Source organism: Manacus candei, unplaced genomic scaffold (genome assembly GCF_025592945.1).
Source record: "Manacus candei isolate 608988 ecotype Guabito, Panama unplaced genomic scaffold, ASM2559294v1 h1tg000008l, whole genome shotgun sequence".
Lineage (NCBI taxonomy): Eukaryota > Metazoa > Chordata > Aves > Passeriformes > Pipridae > Manacus > Manacus candei.
The window spans coordinates 1,138,530-1,159,183 of record NW_026138056.1 but is presented as its reverse complement, the minus strand read 5'-3'; the positions used below and the strand labels follow the sequence as shown (position 1 = coordinate 1,159,183).

General features: G+C 38.0%; 1 protein-coding gene across 7 annotated transcripts in view; it reads left to right on the top strand.

Annotated features, from left to right (window-relative positions):
• The window catches only part of SOCS6 (suppressor of cytokine signaling 6), a 33,041-nt gene extending 15,040 nt beyond the window's left edge, over positions 1-18,001 (top strand). For 4 of the 7 annotated variants that reach the window (XM_051774457.1, XM_051774471.1, XM_051774474.1 and 1 more), the window contains exons 2-3: positions 10,885-10,989; positions 11,945-18,001. In XM_051774457.1, the coding sequence (XP_051630417.1) occupies positions 12,070-13,674 (1,605 nt within the window). In that variant the 5' untranslated portion in view covers positions 10,885-10,989; positions 11,945-12,069 and the 3' untranslated portion in view covers positions 13,675-18,001. Of the gene's footprint in view, positions 1-1,013; positions 3,372-10,884; positions 10,990-11,944 lie in introns of those variants that run through there. The other 3 variants (XM_051774466.1, XM_051774490.1, XM_051774468.1) reach the window with 2 other exon arrangements.
• The last annotated feature ends 2,653 nt before the right edge of the window (positions 18,002-20,654 follow it).

Here is a 20,654-nt window from a genome sequence, read left to right as displayed (position 1 = left end):
CAGAATATTCTGATTCGGAAGGGGCCCACAAGGTCATCAAACTCCAAATTCCTAGCCCTGCACAGGACACCCCAAGAATCAGACCATGTGCTTGAGAGAATTTTCCAAATGCTTCTTGAACTCTGTCAGGCTTGGTGCTGTCACCACTTCTCTGAGGAGCCTGTTCCATTGTCCAACCACCCTCTGGGTGAAGAACTTTTTTCTAATATCCAACCTAGGCCTCTCCTGATACAACTTCAAGCCAGTCCCTTGAGTCCTTGTCACTGGTCACCACAGAGAAGAGATTGTGCTTGCCCCTCCTTTTCCCCCTCACAAGGCAGTTGTAGACTGCAGTGAGGTCTCCCCTGAGTTTCCTCTTCTCCAGGCTGAACAGGTGAAGTGACATCATCTGCTTCTCATATGGCTTCCCCTCAAGGCCCTTCACTGTCTTCATAGCCCTCCACTGAATGCTTTCAAATAGCTTTATATCCTTCTTATGTTGAAAGCGCCCAAAACTGCACAATATTCAAGGTGAGGCCACCCCAGTGCAGAGCAGGACAATCCCCTCCCTTGACCAGCTGGTGATGCTTTGCCTGATGCCCCCCAGGACACGGTTGGCCCTCCTGGCTGCCAGGGCACTGCTGACTCATGTTCCACTTGCCATTGACCAGGACCCCCAGGTCCCTTTCTGTGGCACTGCTTTCCAGCATCTTGTTTCCCAGTCTATACATACAACCAGGGTTGCCCCATTCCAGGTGCAGAATCCGGCACTTTCCCCTGTTAACCTTCATAAGGTTGGTGACTACCCAGTCCTCAGAGTCAACGGCTTTTCCCAGTTTTGTGTCATCTACAAACTTGCTGACTATCCCTTCCAGTCCTGTGTCCAAGTCATTTATGAAGATGTTCAAGAGCACAGGACCCAGGATGGAGCCCTGTGGAACCCCCCCCTAGTGACAGGTCACTGATTTGTTGTTACCCCATTCACTCTTATGTTCTGTGCTCAATCCATGAGCCAATTGCTCACCTACCACATGATGTGTTTATCCAGCTGTGAGCTGGACATTTTGTCCGGAAGGATACTGTGAGAGACAGTATCAAAAGCTTTGCTGAAATCCAAAAAAAAATACATCAGCTGGCATCCCTTGATCAGCTAGGTGGGTTACCTTGTCATAAATGGAAATCAGGTTATACAAGCAGGACTTTCACCCCATGAAGCTGTGCTTGACTTATGACTGCATCATCCTTCAGGTGTTTTTCAATACCTCACAGAATAATCATGCCCACAATGGTACCATATGGTATAAGGTTTCTCTTTCTTTTACTTTTTCTGTATTTTCTTCTTTCCCTTCACAGTGTCTTTCCTTCTTTTTCTGGCATTTTTTCCCCTGGATGCAGGAAATGAACATATAATGCAACATGTACACGTGTTAACTGAGTGGTGTATTTCTGTACTGCCTGTTTTGGTACATACCCTGTGTACTGTGGAGTTGATCAGTGACAGAAGTTTGGCCTGAGACGTCGAATATCTGTTCTGATAGCACTGTAGGAAAGATCATTCATGGTACCTGTTTTATTTTCCCCTCATCAAAATATCTCTTGGCAGCAGTCCCTTTTCAGCTGGTTTTTGTTTGTGTTTTGAAATTGCACGCAGTGGACAGTGTTTCTCTGCTTACTGTAGAAATACTAGCCTGAACTTGGAAAGTGAAACCAAAATCAATATAAGTCAATGTGAAGAGGTAATATTTAGCTGTTGCATGTCTGCCGAGTGTTTTCTTTCCTTTTTTGGGAAGGACTGGAAAACTCTTTCTCACAATTATATTAGTTAGTCACTAATATTAAAAATGGTCAGATTATTGCTGACCACAAAAATCACTTTGAGAAAATGGTCTGTTTTGTTATTTCTGTCTTTCTGGTGTATGCTTTGAATGAATGGACAGCATTTTTAAACTTATGCTTTGAAATGCATCGGCATTTACAAACAAAGCTGCATTCAGAATTGGGTTTTGGTACCTGCATCCATACAATTAAATAGGTTATGTTCTTTTCAACACATGTTCCAGGATTTAGACATTTGTGCATACGTCTTTATAGAAAGAAGCACAGAAGTGCAATTTTTTTTTGTTTTTACTGAGTGTCTTTTCCATTCTTTCTTTCATTTTCACTATATTAATTTCAAATGCTTTTCTTGTTCTCAAATACGTAGGCACAGAATCTGTTCCTTGCCGAAGGCAGTTTATTACTGTAAACTGTGTACTGGTTTCTACAAATAGCTTTACACAAATCTTAGAGCAAAAGTGTTTTAATTTTTTTTCCTTTTTACAGAACGTGATGTTGGTCCGTATTGCTAAATGCATGGTAGTTTGTAGAGAGAGCATTGTAGTTTTACAACTTTTCAGACTCCTAACATAACTGTGTTACGGTTTAAGAGGATTGCATAAATATCTTGGATAAGCATAAAATCTCCCTGTTATCATGCTGAGGGTACCGCTGTACCTGACAACGGAGAAGAAACATTTTGGTGTATCCAGCGTCCGTCAGGATGGAGAAGGGGGATGGACCCTTACTCAGAATGGAATTGTCATATGCATCACCTCCCAGGAAGTCTAATTTTTGCTTATGGAACTAAATTTTTGCTGATAGACAGCATGCTGCAAGGCTGGCTACTACAGTCTTGCAAAATAGTAAAAAATGAAAGCAGAGACTGACTGAGCATTATTCTCTTTCTTCGTCTGCTTCTGCGCAACTGTGTGAACACTGTAAGTGAAGGTTTATTTGCACTCAATGGATGTGATTCCCTGCAATGAAACACATGCACACATCAGGTTTCTTTAGTGACTTCTCTCAGCTGATTCATCAAAAATGTTCCACTTTTATCTTTTTCAGTGACTTGGCATACATCGACCTGCTGGGTTATTTTTGTTTGCTTCTTTGCTCCTCACTGTGAGTTCATCGGGGTCTTAGAGCCAAATTATGGCTTTCTTTTTCCTGGTATTTTTTCAGCATGCTTGAAAAAATTTATTAGTAGTATATTTTATTATCATATGTCTACTTAAAAGAAAGTGATGACAAGTGGTACTTGTGCCCGTCTTTTAGTAAGTGTATTAAAAGTACAATCTACTTGGTTACCTGTTTGGTTGTTGATTCCTAGTTTGTGAAAGATCTAGCAGGAATGGCTGAAGTGCTTGCTGGCTGTCATCTACCCAGCTCCCCTGGAATTTCCCTTCTCCAACAGCATCTCTGGTTTTGTGATGCTGTATGGATTCTTGAGCCAGTACCAACTGGTGCTGACTTCAGTTTAACACACCCCAGGCTAGGGTGTCTGCGATAGCTCGGAAGTAGACATGCACCCCAGTCACTCATCCTTGGATAGGGGAGATGTAACCTTGGCTGAGGTCTGTTACTCTTAGTAACTGGTTTTAGCTGTTGTCGTGATGAAATTATTGTAGTTACAAGACTGTATATACACATATGAGCCATAACAGAGATGCCATTTAACACTCTTAGTTATTCCCCGGAGGAAAACTACCAATCAGATAGAAATATTCTGCCCTGCAGCCAAATATGGGAAAGAAGAGCAGGACTTACTGCAAGCAGCCATGGATTAAGTAGTGTTCAAAGAAAAAAAAATGAAAAAAATAAAAAAAAATCAGGGAAATCCAGATGTTAAGGGGCATCCTTTTTCAACAGCAGGCCAGAGACAAGCAGTTAGGGTGTTTAGACTTTTTCAGTGGCTCTGTTCCTGGTTTTGCATACATTTAATTCCACTAATGGTGGTGAAGAATAATTTCTTTGTGTCAAGTTTTTATTATTTTACCCCCCTTTCCTACATATTTCCAAAGGTGTACTTTGCTTATTCTCTGCTAAAGATTGCTAGTCATGATTAGGGTTACTCTATACTGTGTTAGAACATTAGTGCCCATGGACTGTTTTCTTTTTAAGCTTTGTAAAAAGAGGAAAAAAAATAGGAGAAATTCTATAACTATCTGACATGCTGTTGGTTGGTTTGTTTTAAATCATAATCACTGTAAAACCTGTTAAATTATATTGACCTCTAGAGAAGCTGACCATACTTTTCTCAACTGTTCAAATCTTAGATGGTAAAAATTTAAATATGTGGTGAATAACATCTACTCTGTGTTAAGGTTATTGATTAGTTAGCTTAAAAATAGGAGGCTTTAAGTATGTAAGTATAATGATGTAGTATAATGTACTGTCAGATGAGCTTCTCCTCTGTTTTTTCCTTGTTCCAATTTTATGTGAAGGTTTACATCTGAGCTTCTCACTAACTAGAAAAGCAGGTATGCAAGTCAGAAGGGCTTTTATAAAATTTGCAATCATATTAGGACAGTGTTCATCCATTAGTAAGCAAACCACTGCTAAAACAATCTACCTTTTTTTGTTTTCAAGGTATATGAGTATGTAATGGAATTTAGATTGCTTCATTTAAAGACTCTTCAATGCAATACAACATAGGAATTTACTTGAAGCTCAGGGAAGGGAAAAACCTCACCATCTTCAGTATGATAAGGGCATGTATAATGAAAAAACCAAAAGCTGCCATGTAGTGTGTATGTTCTATCAGAAACTGATGGTGTTTGAAATAGATATTGAATCTATCTTCACATAATGAGTATTTTATGTGTAGTTTCTGTACTCATATAGACTGAAACTGAAAATACGTAGAAGGAAATATCTTGGTTTGGTATTTTCTGTACTGGTTTGAAGACAACTTCTAGTGATACTGACTTCAGTATTGAAGTAAATTTGATGGGAACAGGTATGGAGAACAACTTCTTAGTAATTCATATTAATAATTATATGAACTTTGGAGAAAATTTAGACACTTATGAATTTCCAAAGTATATCACTTGAAATCTGTATTATTAAGATGCTGTTTTTGACATGCTCTTCCAAAGAATGCATGAATATATTTCAGTGGGAATTTGGGGGCAGCAGGAGAATGACACCTCATACTTCTGCAGATAATTAGACTAGGCTTCATTATGTGATTGCAATGAGAACCTGGTGCTTGTCATGCCCGGGAATGCAGAAACCTTTTTACTTTCAAGATATTTTTATTTTTCTTAATAATTATATTAAAATATAGTAAATTGAAGTTGTAAATGGTGTAAGTTTTATGATATGGTAAGAATAAAGATTATATATTTCTAAGGGACAACCAGACTTTTCAGGAATGATGCATCTCTGGATTCAAAAAAATCAAATTCAATGCTCAACTACTTCACTTTATGGAAATAAGTAAGCAGATTAACATTTATTTTAGGAAGGTTATCTGAAATAGCATTGATTAAAAGTTCCAAGTAATTTTTATGATGGTATTTTTATTAAACATTTTAAGGACAATTTTTTGTTCAGCCATGAGTTGTATTTGGCTGCATGTTTCCAGTACGATGTTTTCTGTCACAACTCTTTAAAGTTAATCCTGATTTATTTCTATAGTAGTGCATTTTGGCAGCACTGTTTATAGCACTTATCTCAGGAAATGAGTATGCCTAACCTAAAAGTGTGAAAAAGATAAGAAATTAATAAAAACCCTATAAATATAGTGAAGCTTTTTGTTGATGTACTTTTGTGAACACTGTTTCCAGATAGCTATGTGGTTACAGTCTGCTGAAACTGTTTTGTAACATCAAACTGAAACTACTCTGAAGTGTTGGAATATTCAAATTAGATTTGCCGAAACTGATTTATATATATATATATATTTTTAAAACTTTCATAATTTTTCATACATCAGTGCTGGCCACCATAATAATTAATATATGATTGGATGACCTGCTCTTCAGATTTCTGAGAAGCAGCCTGTAAAGTAAAGTCTTAGCCTTAATTATCTTAATTAATAACTTCACATTTGTGTGTGATTAATAAATGTTGTTCTTCAAAATGAGGTGTACAAATTTAGTTTTCATTATTTTTATATGCAGAAAGGGAGCATGGAGTTTGCTGGGTAGTAATTTGGTAGTTTTTATCCAAAGGCCTGTATTTTGTCGACCTTCATGATATTAAAGATTCCAAGATGCAGACTTTCTTATGAAAGTTCATAAGTCAGAATCTCATTCTGCCTTGTTATTCTATGTGTTAAGATCTCATTCTCTTTCTGGATTTGATTAATCTCTCATTTTCAGTCTGTGTGTTCCAGGTGTTTCTGCGTACATAGCCACAAGGCTTTGGGAGTACATTGGCATAGTTCAGTCTGTTTATAGTGGCAAATGCCTGCCAGAAAAATTTTTAGAGGTGTTGCTTGTTAGGCTGTCTAAATTCACTGTACAGCAGATGGCACTGGAAGAGCACATCAGTGGGAGACTTCAGTGATGCCGTAATTTGTGCAAAATACTAATGTAACTGTTGCTGTGCTGAGGGTTGTGAAGAAGTTGTATAGTTCATTTTAATGTATTCCAGGAAGGGGTGCATGCTGGGCTCTTTGGCTTCAGCACTTTTATATGTAGACTGTGGAAAATTCTATACTTGCAAGTGTGAGAGTATCATCTACTGAAGGCTGTTTATATAGCATTTTTAAACATACTGATATGCAATGCAGAATTACTGATATTCTTTAAGTATGTGCAAAGAAAGGAGAGTATCTGGGTCAGTTCGGGTATTTGACTTCAGGGTGTATTTATTTTCTCCTGTCTTGGATAAAATGTGTGTAGGAGGTATCATAGAGTGTATCTCATATGGAAGACTTGTTTAGAGACTTGCTCTCATTGGTGGGTGTATTCAGTTTACTTTGGAGAGCTTTGACCAGGACTGTCACTCACTAGATTTTTATCAACTTCTCATGTGTGAATGAACTGGACTCTGGATAGATGCATGTTGTTTATGTGCTTTATATTTGAGCATCAAATCTTTCTTATATCCTCATATGGAATTTTCAAGGGTACAAATAATGAGTCACGCGTATCATAGAATATACTGAGTTGGAAGGGACCCATCTAGATCATCAAGTCCAACTCCTGGCCTTACACAGGACACCCCAAGAATCACACCATGTGCCTGAGAGCGTTGTCCAAGTGCTTCTTGAACTCTGTCAGGCTTGGTGCTGTCATGACTTCTCTGGGGAGCCTGTTCCATTGCTCAACCATCCTCTGGCTTAAAAACCTTTTCCTGATACCAAACTTAAACCTCCTTCGACTCTGCTTCATACCATTTCCTTGGGCCTTTGTCATTGGTTGTGAGAGTGAAGAGATCACTGCCTACTCCTCAGCTTCCCCTCATGAGGATGTTGTAGGCTGCAATGAGGTCTCTCCTCAAACTTCCCTTCTTCAGGTAGAACAAACCAAATGACATCAGACACTCCTCATAAGGCTTCCCCCTCAGACTCTTCACCATCCTTGTGGCTCTCCTTTGGATGCTCTCTAAGAGCTTAGTATCTTTCTTATGTTTTGGCACCCAAAACTGCACACAATATTCAAGGTGAGGCTACCCCAGTGCAGAGCAGAGCAGGACAATTCCCCCCTCGACCAGCTGGCGATGCTTTGCCTGATGCCCCCTAGGACATGGTTGGCTCTCCTGGCTGCCAGGGCACTGCTGACTCATACTGAACTTACCACTGACCAGGACCCCGAGGTCCCTTTCTGCAGTGCTGGTCTCCAACCTCTCATTCCCTGGTCTATACTCACAACCAGGGTTGCCCATCCCAGATGCAGAATCCGGCACTTTCCCTTGTTAAAGTTCATAGGGTTAGTGATCGCCCATCTCTCCAATTTATCAAGGTCTCTCTGCAGGGCCTCCCTGCCTTTGAGGGACTCAACAGCTCCTCCCAATTTGGTGTAGTCAACAAACTTATTTAGTATCCCTTCAAGTCCTGCATCCAAGTCATTTACAAATCTTCTGCATGACTTTGCCAGGCACTGAAGTGAGACTGACAGGCCTGTAGTTTCTGGGGTCCTCCTTCTTTCCGTTCTTGAAAACTGGGACAACATTTGCCAGCTTCCAGTCAGCTGGGATCTGTCTGGATTCCCAAAACCACTCAAAAATCATCAAGACAGGTTTTGTGATGACATCAGCTAGCAATTTGAGGATTCTTGGACAAATCCCATCAGGCCCCATAGATTTGTAGGGGTCCAGCTGGAGGAGCAGATCTCACAAAATTTCAGTGTTGACTATGAGTTGATCATTCTTGCAGTCATGGTCCTCCAGCTCAGGGCATTGAGACCCCCTTGGTCCATCATCTGTGTTGAAGACAGAGGCAAAGAAAGAGTTAAACACCTCTGCCTTGTCTCTGTCCCTGGTTGGGAAGTGGCCATCCTCACCCTGTAACAGGCCAATGATGTTTCTATACTGCCTATTGCCATTGATGTATTTGAAAAAAACTCTTTTCATTGTCCCCCACATTTCTGGCCAGCTGCAACTCCAGCTGAGCTTTGGCTGCACGAATTTTCTCCCTACAGTGGCAAGCAGAATCTCTGTATTCTTCCCATGTCACCTGACCTTGCTTCCATTGGGCATACACCTTCCATTTTTGGAAAAGATTGCCTGCTCCTGTGCCCTTAGGAGATGATGTTTAAAAACTGCAAAAAGCTGCAAAAACATCTTCCCGGGAGACTTTACTTGCTAGTTCCCTGAGCAGCCTGAAATCTGCTCTCCTCATGTCCAGAGTTGAGGTTTTGCTGGCAATTTTCCTCCTGTCAACAGAAATTTTAAACTCAATCACTTTGTGGTCGCTTTGGCCAAGACAACCACCAATCTCCACTTCGCTTGCAAGATTCTCTTCGTTGACAAGCAGCAGATCAAGAAGGGGCATCTTCCTGAGTCAACTGTCTTAGGGCCTGTTCCATAAAGTTGTCATCCAGGTTTTTTAGGAATCTTCTGACTGGGGTTGTGCCAGCTGTATGATGCTTCCAGTTGATTTCTGGCAAATTGAAGTCCTTCACAGGGACAAGGGCAGTTGACTTCCTTGGAAGAGTCCCATTTGGACAGTCACACATTTTTTTTGATAAAGATATTGGCTACTAAGGTAGGCTGACAGACGTAAAACACTTTTTTGCTCAAACAGGCTCAGTAGTTGCTTTCTGAGTAAAAAGCTTTGACTGCTCTGGGTGCTGCCTTAGAGACTGATCTGTTGAGATTATTTTTAGATATTGGATTTTCATTTGTAAAAAAACTCCACATTTTGATACAGAAAGACTAGCACGTGATAAAAACCTGTTCTTTCAAGTGACTGGCTTAATGTTTTAGTTATGGAAAAGCTGAAAGCTAAAACAATGTTCCTTCAGCCAAATTTTAGGTAACTAATTGTTTTGAAACACATCAATGACAAAAGATGTGTGAATCATACAGTTTGGGGCATCTTCTTTCCCTAGTCAGCAATGTGATAATGCTCTTTTAATTTCTCCCTAGCTTGGAAGACAGATTTTACTTTTTTGTCCTTCATTGTTTTTTTTTGGCTGGGTGCATCTTTTTTTTTTTTTTTTTTTTTTTTGTTGGTTTGGTTTTGTTTTTTGTTTTGGTTTTTTTTTTGTTGGTTTGTTTTTTTTTATTTTGTTTTGGTTTTTTTGTTTGGTTTTTTTGTGGGTTTTTTGTTTGGTTTTTTTGTTGTTGTTTGGTTGGTTTTTTGGGGGGTTTTTTGTTTTGTTTTTTTTTTGGGGTTTAGGAATTGCCAACAGTATAATATAGTTTCCACAATGATGGGGGAACATTTCTGGAAAAGTAGAAATAGTGTCAGCTTGTGGGTGTCAGTCAGAAGCAGTTGGAGAACATTGTGGATTTCACAGGTGGAGCTGATATGAGGGTTCCCAGGCTTCCGGTACTACATACACAAAAGCACAGTTAAATTTATCAAATGAACCAACACTGTTGGTTTAGGAGCAGCGTAGAATCCTGAAGTTGTAATTTTCACTCATTTTGTAGGTTCATTTACTTACCTATGATGAAAAGAGTACTGTAAATTGGTAAGATGGCAAAATCCAAATGGTTTAAGAATAGAAGGTCAGCAAGACATTTTGAGTCTCCTCTTAACTGGCATGTAACTCTGCCTTTATCTGTACGTGTAGGAAAGTAAAAGTAGTGTTTTAACCTTTGAAAAATCATACCTGTATCTCAGTATCTACTTCAAATTATTTACGTGGAAGATGTTGTCTTAGGGTTTCATGACTCTTGGTACAACAGGCATCATGTTAAAAGTAGAAAATAATCTGAACATCTGATAAAATACTGGTTCTATTTTTTTAAGGTTTTAATATTTGTTTTATAGCAAGAAATTGGTTCTTAGCCTTTTATTTGTTTAGGGAACAATTTTTTTGGGTATGTTTGTTCTTTGCTGATAGGAGGTATATCAGTTTACAGAAACCTTTTAATTTCTCCCCATTGAAAGTAAGGAAAGTGCTATTTAGTTTGGTAATTAAGAAAAGGAAATGGGAGGAACTGAGCATGCTCTAAAGATGGACTTGTGAAATATCAGAGGTTATGACAAAGTCAGAACTGGTCTTTGAAACAGGAAGATGCAGATAGTCTAGGGAATTTGCAGATAGGACTAGGGTACAAATCTAAGTAAATCAAGCTTTACTTTTTATGAAGCAGTGTCCAACCTCCAGCAGCAGGGCTTTACATCAAATTTTTCAGGGTATTTTGAAGTTCAGAATCCACAGATGCCTCGCATTGCCTTTTAGTTTGCTTTGAATATGATCCTTTAGCCTTTGTGTACTTGAGGACCACAAAAGTTGGACAGGACAAGAGTAATAGCCAATGGACTGCTGTTTGGTTATAGTAATCATTCTCCTCACATGTTTTTATGCAATTTTTGAGTGCTTATTTAAGAAAACCATATAGTTTAGTTGAAAAACTTATTTCAGTTTATTGCACAGTTTTTTTCTGTTGCTTGTATTGTGATGCTATGGGAGAGAAGTGGGAAGTATGTACATAAGGACTGTTTTACTTTCCCCTCAGTCCACCAAGGTTGGAAGATTTCTTGAAAGATTGAGCTTGCCATGCTTAGATTGGAGCCAGGCTTGCTGCTGCAGTTTGTGCTGCTAACATCACACGTATTTGGAGGTACGTGGAATAATGGCTACTACTACTGGTAGTACCTACTTCTGTGGCAGTGGCAACTTCTCTCTCTTCTCTTTCCTGTGTTCTTCTCTCTGCAGAGCTGTTTACTTTGAAAGGTCTAGCTAACATTAAAAAGAACCAAACCAAGCTCCCCTCCAAGCACAGCCAAACCTGAAACAAAAAAAACCCACAAGCCAAAAGGTTAAGTTTGTGGGTACATGACTCTGCAAGATGCCAGGTGGGAGCAGTTGACTGGGACTTGAGCAGCTGTGTCCACTAGGTCTTGGCAGAAGAACTGGAGGAATAAAAATTCTCAAAGTTCTAGGCAATAAGAGCCTGTAACTTGGTCTTATATGCCTAAAACAGTTTGGAAATCAACTTTTCTTTCAAAGAAGTTCAGGAGGGGACTTGTTGTAAACATATGTTACTTTGCTGTTAATGTCCCTCTATTTTTTCATTAGTTTTCCTATAATTATGTAACCTTTTGAGTATTCCTCAACTTGTGTAGAGAAAGTATGAACTTATAAGACCATGTTTTTAGGACCAATGACTGTTTAACCAGTTTGTCGGAATCCTGTTGAATATCTCCTGTAGTTTTATCTTCTGTAGTTATTTATGTGGGGACTTTTTAGGAGCCTTGGGAAAGAGAGGAGCGTTTCTGTGCGTGAAAACATGTATACATGGATTAAATATATGTGCCTGTGAGTGTGATGTAGCATGTGTGTATGTTTCAAAAAATATCCTGCTGATAGCAGAAAAAAGTGGAAATCTCCAAGGCAGATGTAGCAGATTCATTTTTTGAGCCTGATTGGTTTCTAAGTCAGCTCTCTCTCTTTACTTTTATTTGATGCCCATTGTTTAAGTATTGCGACTGCTGTATTGTTTAGAGAGGGGGAAACCCTTATAGATAACTTTTGAAATATTTCTTTGAAGTTAATTGTTTTTTATTTGTTTCCAGGAAATGGCTCTTGAAGTTAAATGAGGCTGGATAAGACACATAAATGAAGCAGAAGCTGCTCTGCATGTGTTAGGGCTATATCACCACAAGCACTGCTGATCAGCCAGATTTGCTAACTTGTCATAATGAAGAAAATTAGTCTGAAAACAATTCGCAAGTCCTTTAACTTAAATAAAAGTAAAGACGAGAGCGACTTTGTAGTGGTTCAGCAACCATCCTTAAGCGAATTTGGAAAAGATGACTCCTTGTTTGGCAGCTGCTATGGTAAAGATTTGGCTAGCTGTGAAGTCAATAGTGAAGATGAAAAAGGAGGCAAAAATAGATCAAAAAGTGAAAGTTTAATGGGTACATTAAAAAGGAGGCTTTCAGCAAAACAAAAACAGAAAGGCAAAGGCAGCACACCATCTGTAAGCTCTGCAGATGATGACACCTTTTCTTCCTCATCTGCTCCAATAACCTTCAAAGATGTGCGAGCTCAAAGACCTCTGAGATCTACTTCCCTCCGTAATCACCATTACAGTCCAACTCCGTGGCCCCTTCGACCTACAAATTCGGAAGAGACTTGCATCAAAATGGAAGTGAAAGTCAAGGCCTTGGTCCATTCCTCTAATCCAAGCCCAGCACTGAATGGTGTTAGAAAGGACTTCCATGAGTTGCAGTCAGAAAACGTGTTCCAGGAACAAAACAATGCATTAAAAAATACAGAATCTCAGAACGGAGACTTGCATCTTCATATTGATGAACATGTGCCTGTAGTTATTGGATTAATGCCTCAGGACTACATTCAGTATACTGTGCCTTTAGATGAGGGAATGTATCCTTTGGAAGGATCACGTAGTTACTGTCTGGATAGTTCCTCACCCATGGAAGTTTCAACTGTTTCTTCTCAAGTGGGGGGAAATGCTTTCCATGAAGACGAGAACCAAGTGGATCAGGATGTAGTCGTTGCACCGGATATCTTTGTGGACCAGACGGTGAATGGTTTGTTGATTGGTACCACAGGAGTCATGTTGCAAAGCCCAAGGCTTAATCACAGCGATGTCCCTCCACTCTCACCTTTGCTACCTCCAATGCAGAATAATCAAATCCAAAGGAACTTCAATGGATTAAATGGCACAGATGCCCATGTGGCTGAAAGTATGCGCTGCCATTTGAATTTTGATCCTAACACTGCCCCAGGAGTTGGAAGAGTCTATGATTCTGTACAGAACAGTGGTCCTATGGTTGTGACAAGTCTGACAGAAGAACTGAAAAAACTTGCAAAACAAGGATGGTACTGGGGCCCCATTACACGTTGGGAGGCAGAGGGAAAATTAGCTAATGTGCCTGATGGCTCGTTTCTCGTTCGCGATAGTTCTGATGATCGTTATCTTTTAAGTTTGAGTTTTCGTTCCCATGGAAAAACTCTTCACACTAGAATTGAACACTCAAATGGTAGGTTTAGTTTTTATGAACAGCCAGATGTGGAGGGACATACATCTATAGTTGACTTAATTGAACATTCAATCAGGGACTCTGAAAATGGAGCTTTCTGCTATTCGAGATCCCGGCTGCCTGGATCTGCCACTTACCCAGTGAGACTGACAAATCCAGTGTCTCGGTTTATGCAGGTGCGCTCTTTGCAGTACCTGTGTCGTTTTGTAATACGTCAGTACACCAGAATAGACCTGATTCAAAAACTGCCTTTGCCAAACAAAATGAAGGATTATTTACAGGAAAAGCACTACTGAAAGCTTACGGGAATCTTGCATCTTGCACTTTGGGAACGACAACAACAAAAAGAGATTGAATTACAGTTTACAGACTTTCATTATTATCAAAATCTTTTGCTGCCATAAAAATATTTCATTTTTGTGTGTAAAAGAAAAGTAATGCATTTGGATTTATGTTTGTTTTGGGGGGTTTTGTGTATTTTGGGAGGCTTTCTTTTTTGTTTTGTTGGAAAGAATGATCTCAGTTTATTTTTAGAAGTGTGAAATAGCTATCTTTCATCAATGTGCAGATTAATCACAATGTGAATGATCAAATTCTCCTTAATTTCCCCCAAGTCCTTTGCTGCTATCCACTGTGATTTTTATGCATTGAAAGCACATTTCATGTGTATTCAACGATAAGTAAAAGTCAAATGAAACTTGTCGAATGGAATTTTTTTTCCTTTAAAACAACCTCTTGAAAAAAATTATCATGGATAAGGAAGATATTGGTATTCTAAATTACTGAATTTACACCTATAGTAATAACTATTTCCTAGTGTCCTAATTAGAAAATTCCTATAGAGATATGCCCTAATTTATAGACAGAGCTGTGTGATAAGAACATGGTTATGCAGCATATCTTTAAGAAAAAAAAACAAATGCCTTCCTCCTAAGCCTTGTATTGTCTGTACACTCCTGTGTTCAAGAAGGTTGATTCAGCCTTCTTCTTGTCTCAGTGTTTTGTCCTCTAAAAATGGCCTTTAAAAAAAAAGTCGATGAAAGTCAATAAATAATACCTATAAGGAAATTGTGATATTGGAATCTTGTCAAATATTACCTTTTCTAATCATGCCATCAGTTAAATAAATGAACACCTACCAGGTCCCCTCTTTTTGGCCTTTTCCTTCCCGCCTCATCTTGGGAGCAGGGGAGTGGAATTTCCTGGATTTGTAGGAAGATTCTAGGAATTGTTATTGTGGGAACATAAATTATAAGCCATTTTGGGGATGGGATAAAACTTTTAATAGGATGATTTCTACCTTATTTATATTCAAGCTACTTGAAATTTTATTCTTTTTCATTTTTCTGCATTTTTTTTCACTTCAGAAATTACAGTAATACACTAGTGTCCTTTGGATCATTTTCTCTTTTTTTTTGTATATCCTTTGGGGAGGAAGGAATGGACTGATAACATTTTGTATGGAAGATGCTTAAAATGCATCTCTAAAGCTCTATTCTCATCTTTCAAATCATTGAGAAAAGATGTTTGGATACACAGTGACCACAGGAAATGTTCAGTTTATTGTCATGAAATATGTTTTGACATATGAAATATTGAATCAATTAAGTAAATGTTTGTGACATCTGTCAAAAATTCTGGCATTTGAAAAGCTTACAGTTATTCTAACCTTCTGTAGGGAAAAAAAGACTTTCAATGGGGAGTACAGGTTCTACACTGTAGTATTTTCATCATGCAAGGTTAACCCATGGCATTTTCCTGTTTTGTTTTAGTTATTGGTTTTTTTTCTCTTTCTCCCATGTTTCGATCACTCTTATGAGTTATTTGTTAAAAGGGTCATAGCTAATTTGGGAGGGAGGCTTGCTTTGTCTGCCTCTGCCCCCCTGTTTTGTACTTTAGAATGTCATATTCCCTGTCTCTGGTAGGAGTGGCTAATCAGTAAACATCACCTTAGAAAAAAAGGCTGTTCATCTTGGATATAGCTTTCTTGTTTAGGTCATTTTCTTCTCCTCATTTAATCTAGCCTTTTGGTCCCCTCAAATGAGTCTTTAGGAATGAATACATTGCTGCAAGGTGGTGCAGTAGCACTACATCTTGGGTTGCCTGAATTGATAGACGAAATTTATATTTTTTTAATTTATTTTTTTGACCATAATGTTTAACTAAAAAATAAAAAAAAGAAAATCAAAGGTAGATAAAGACTGCCTTTGCTTTTAAGGGAGGGAGAATAAGGATTTCCTCTTTAGTCTGATAAAGTTTTAAACTTAAAAAGTGAAATAATCTAGAGCAGTCTATACATGTAATTTGTTGGCTCTGCCATGGAGATATATCTATGAAAGTGTGAATTCTGTTTTCTTTTTTTATCTCTACTGACTTCTCCCCCTATCCAGTCATGCCCCGTCCCCCCCTCCTCTGAATCAGGATCACTAAATTTATTCAAAAAGGCACAATAACCTATTGTATGGTACAGTGTTCTGATTCTGTCTGTGAGGAGGAAAAAGAAAATAATTTTTGTGGATTCTTTTGGAAGAAAGCCTCTGGCATTTTCTTCACTTTAAAAATTCTTTCCCCATACTAGAGGGCCTATGCATTCTACGGAATCTTTGAAAGATTATAGTATATTAAATATTTTCTTTGCCATTTAATACCATTATTGAATGCATTAAACATATGTTTATACTGTGCCACATGCATTAATTTAGCAGTCATTGCATTGAAACTTAAATATTTGAAGCTGTAATATCCTGGTCTTACTGCTGAATTGAAAGATGTGCAAGAACACACATGTTAAAATTCTTGCTCATACCTTTATAAGTTTCGGTTTGTTCACTCATAAATGTTGATGCTTTTTTTTCTTTAAACTGTTTCAACTATCCAGTTTCTGAGTTGCCTTCCTTGCTTGTTCTTCATCTGTGAACTTAATGAGGTCAAGTTAACTTTGTCATTTCCCCACCCCCCTATAAAGCTACCACAAAAGGAACACTTTAAAGTGGCTGAGCTATAGGATGTGAGAACCACATAGCACTTTGCTTCTGAATAAAAAAATGACGCTGATATTTCTACAAAGCTCAAAATACTTTAAATCAGTAGTAAGTAGACACAAATACTTATTTTTCAGGTTTCTTTAATCAGAACCTCACTGTATTTTTTCATGCCGAGGTAACTGGCCAGCCAGGAGAAGGAACCCAGAAAAAATACTTCGAAAACATTAAAGATACTTACAATTTCCTATAATAAAGATTAATATAAAAGAAACACAGTAACATTTAGTTATGAGTCCATTTAGAAGTAGTCAGAATAACCACAAAAATTGTGTTGACTTCTGCTTCATGAAAATTAGAGGAACAAAGTGTCCTTGACAAATAAAAGGAAAATGATTGAGAATATTTTGGGGAACTTTGGAAGTAGATACACTAGGAATAAAAGCTAACTGACTGTGATCCTTATAGAGTAGAAATATGGCTATTTATTCAGCACAACAGTTTAAGGGTTCAAAAAGTATGCTTTTTATGATTGAATTGTGGAAAAATATTTTTAAAAATGAAACTATGAAATAAAACTTTTTGAGCATCTGAAAGGATTGACATTATTGATAGCATTGTCTGTTTTACCAATTAGAAGAGTTAAACCACATGTATTTGGAAATAATAAATTTGCACAATTTCCTCTGTGGTTTTTTTTTTATTTGTTTGTTTGTTTTGTAAGCCAGTGTTATAAACAACTGAAAGTAATGTGTATTCTTTGATCTGTTTGAAGGATATAGCACTTATCCTGCTGTTGACATAGTGAATGCCATCTTTTTATCAAAATGTAATTCTGTCAGAAGGATCAGAAATGCAATTATTAATTAAACTCACTGTTCTCAGATGAGCTGACTTTGCATTTTGTTAAAGCCGATTTCTTTCTGCGAATATTGACTGCTGGGCTAAGGAAAATCTGTGCAGTTTTTGTTTTGATGCATTTCATCTATGTGAATACTGGAATTATAAATTTAAAACAGCATACCAGCAATATATGGGCTATGATTCTGATGAGAAGCATTTCTCTATTACTGAACTTTCAAATTCTGAGCTAAGCTATGGATACATTAATGATTGCCAATTTAATTTCATAAAATCTTTCAATGACTTCAAAGAATAAAAATTATAGGCATTCTTTATAAATAAAAATGCCCCAGATGATAGGTCATAATATGAAAAGTATGGCATTATTGTATCTGGAAAGTGTTCTAAATTCTACACAGATAAGAAAAAATTCTAAAAGAACTTTTTATGAATACCTGTTGGGTTAAAGAATTTTTATAGTGATGATGGAGTGCCATGAAGTTAATACTTGCAATCCAGATTGCTGTAGTTTACACTTTTCTCTGTTTCAGACCTGGTGTGCACTATTTGTACTAAGCACACCACAGAGTGAATTATCCAAAGTCCATTGATTTTAATGTGTTTTGGTTTGTAAACAAAATTATAGTAATTTCTTGCACATTTTTGAAAAATAATTGTATAAGGATTTATGTATCTGCTTCTGGATACAGTGTGTAAATAAAAATTTCATTCACAAAATGATTTGTGGAGTGTTCTATACTTCAATGATGTTCTAAAATAAAAAAAACCCTGAGAGACATTGTAAAATTTGGGCATCTGACTCAAACATTTAAATTTTAATGGTTACAGTTTAAACTATATATTTTTTAAACTTTGCTTGTTGACTTTCAAAATATTTTTGTATACCAATTATTTTAATTTCTGCTTTTCAAAGAAAACAAAAAAAATTTGCCAGGACTTAACTGGAATATGATTTTTGAAAGGTCTGCATAAGTACTGTAAGCTAACTTTCTGATAATTTTACGTGGGCTTTTTTTCCATTAAAAATGCACAGAATTCGTAACAAAAGCCTCTACGTCATCCAGATGTACCTCAAAGGTATCATAGTATCTCTTGCCTTCTAAGCAAGCAAATAGTTCTTATTTAGCTCACAAAGAGAAAGTTATGTATGGTATTGATCTTCAGATGTTCTCTTGATGCTGTCTTAGATTCACTTTAAAAAGGGAGTGAAATTTTAAACCCTGGGAAGTCACACAAATAAACCAGAAGATCCAAGATAAACAGTTTCTATGTTGTAAAAGAAATGCACAATTGTTCATGTGTTTGGGACTTGGACTCACTACTCAAGTTCAAGTAAATACCATCAGCTCCTTAGGTGTTGGTTATAACTGAGTGGTGGGCAGGGAGGCTGTTTGGTTTCATTTTTTAAAACAACCAAACTAAAAACCTAGCCCTGGTAGGAAGTCACTAGTGTTCATATTGTCCACAATGATGTACTTTTCTATGTATCCTGTAACTTAAGTCCTTAAACAGTAATCAGAAATAATTCATAGTTTTTGCTGTTTTAGAGAAAATTACATTCTCTTGTTTCCTACTGCTGGGGCTGGTATTGCTTTATGCTCAGTATGTTGGGTGGTTGTTCCCCTAGTGCACAGGGGATCTTGCAGGAGTTGTGTTACTGGGTCAGCTTGATGTTCTTCTCTTTGTTTGTTCTATTCACTCCAGAAATTTGGTGAAGAATAAGCTCACCCTAAGATGGTTCCATGGTAAGTAGTGAAAGGTGAGTAAGAATTAATTTTTCAGCCACCTGTAAAATTAGCATGATCCAGGCAGGGCTGAAATGTTTATAGTCAAGATACCTACAACACTAATTATTTCTGCCTTACACTCAATCATCTTTTTAGTTGTGGGTGGAAGAGAAAGGCTAAGGCACTGCCTGACACAGAAAGCTTGCTGTATTTCTGATAATACCGAGATAGGTACCAAGGTAGGGCTCAGCAGTGGAGAGCTGAATTGTCATCCTCTGCAATTAAGACAAGACCTCAAAACTTACAAAGCTGTAAGATCCAGTGGAGGTCCATAATATTTAGGAAACAATGTTCTATCACTTTCTTCCAGCACATACAATTTGTTTGCAGTCTGTAATTTTATTTTTTTTTTTCCTTTTTAAAGGCTAAGGTTCAGCTAAGGATTTTATCATCTCTTGCAACATCAATATGTGCTTCTTTGTTTATTCTGTTAAGGTAATAACTATCCTTTCCTGTCAACACCGTGTAAAGCAGGAATAGGATATTGTAGGGAGTGGCAACAATGGTCATTTGTTAGGTTTTAAGGAATGACCGAGAAATAGGTGGTGGTCTGCCTCAGATCAGATTCTCAGTCCAAACTGATAGAATCATAGAATGGCTTGGGTTTGAAGGGACCTTAAGGGTCATCTAGTTCCAACCCCCCTGCCAGGGGCAGGGCCACCTTTCACTAGACTGGGTTACTCAGAGCCTCTCAACTTTGCCTTGAACAATCCCAGGTATGAAGCATCCACAACTGCTCTGGGCAATCTGTGTCAGTGCCTCACCACCCTCACAGTGAAGAATTTCTTCCTAATAGCTGATCTAAACCTACTCTCAGTTTAAAGCCATTCCTCTTTGTCCTGTCACTACATGCCCTTGTAAAAAGTCCCTCTCCATCTTTCTCGTAGGCTCCCTTCAGGTACTGGAAGGCCACAATTAGGTCACCCTGAAGCCTTCTCCAGGCTGAAAAATCCCAATTCTCTTAAACTTTCCTTGTAGGAGAGATGCTTCAGCCCTCTAATCATCTTGGTGGCCCTCCACTGGACTTGCTCCAACAGGTCCGTATCCTGAATCTGTTCAAGTGCAAACTTTGGAGATGGTACTGCTGAGGGTTTGGGTAGGCACGGTACCAGCCCTCATGAAAGAAGCTTAAAAATAAAGGAATGTTTGCATGCACAAAATGAAGAAGGAAAGATACGTGTGATGTGTTTCATTTTTGGTGGGTGACAATGAGTAAGTTTAGATGCACATAAAGGACGTATGTGTTACAGAGCCCGGGCTGCTCCTGACACTGACAGCTCAAGGGCTATTTGGGTAGTTATGGGCTGAGGGAAGACTCATCATCTGCTGAAAGGAACTGTAGCAAAAATAAGACAATTTTGTAAAACTTTGGAGCAACTGTGTGTGATGGTAAATGTTACGTTATGTCTTCGTCTGCTCAACATTTGTCTAATTTTCTTAACTTTAATTTACAGGACTTTTAAGCTGCAATCCAGTTTTGTTGTCCCTGTGATGGGGTGTTTCTCACTGAGCCTGCTGCAGTAAGAAGAGCAGTTTTTAAAAGCATCCCCTGTTGGTTTCAGCTATTTAAATAGGAAATATTGCTTATACAGATGGAGAAAGTAATTCAAATGTGTTTTCCAGACTTCTGCGTGAAACCACTAG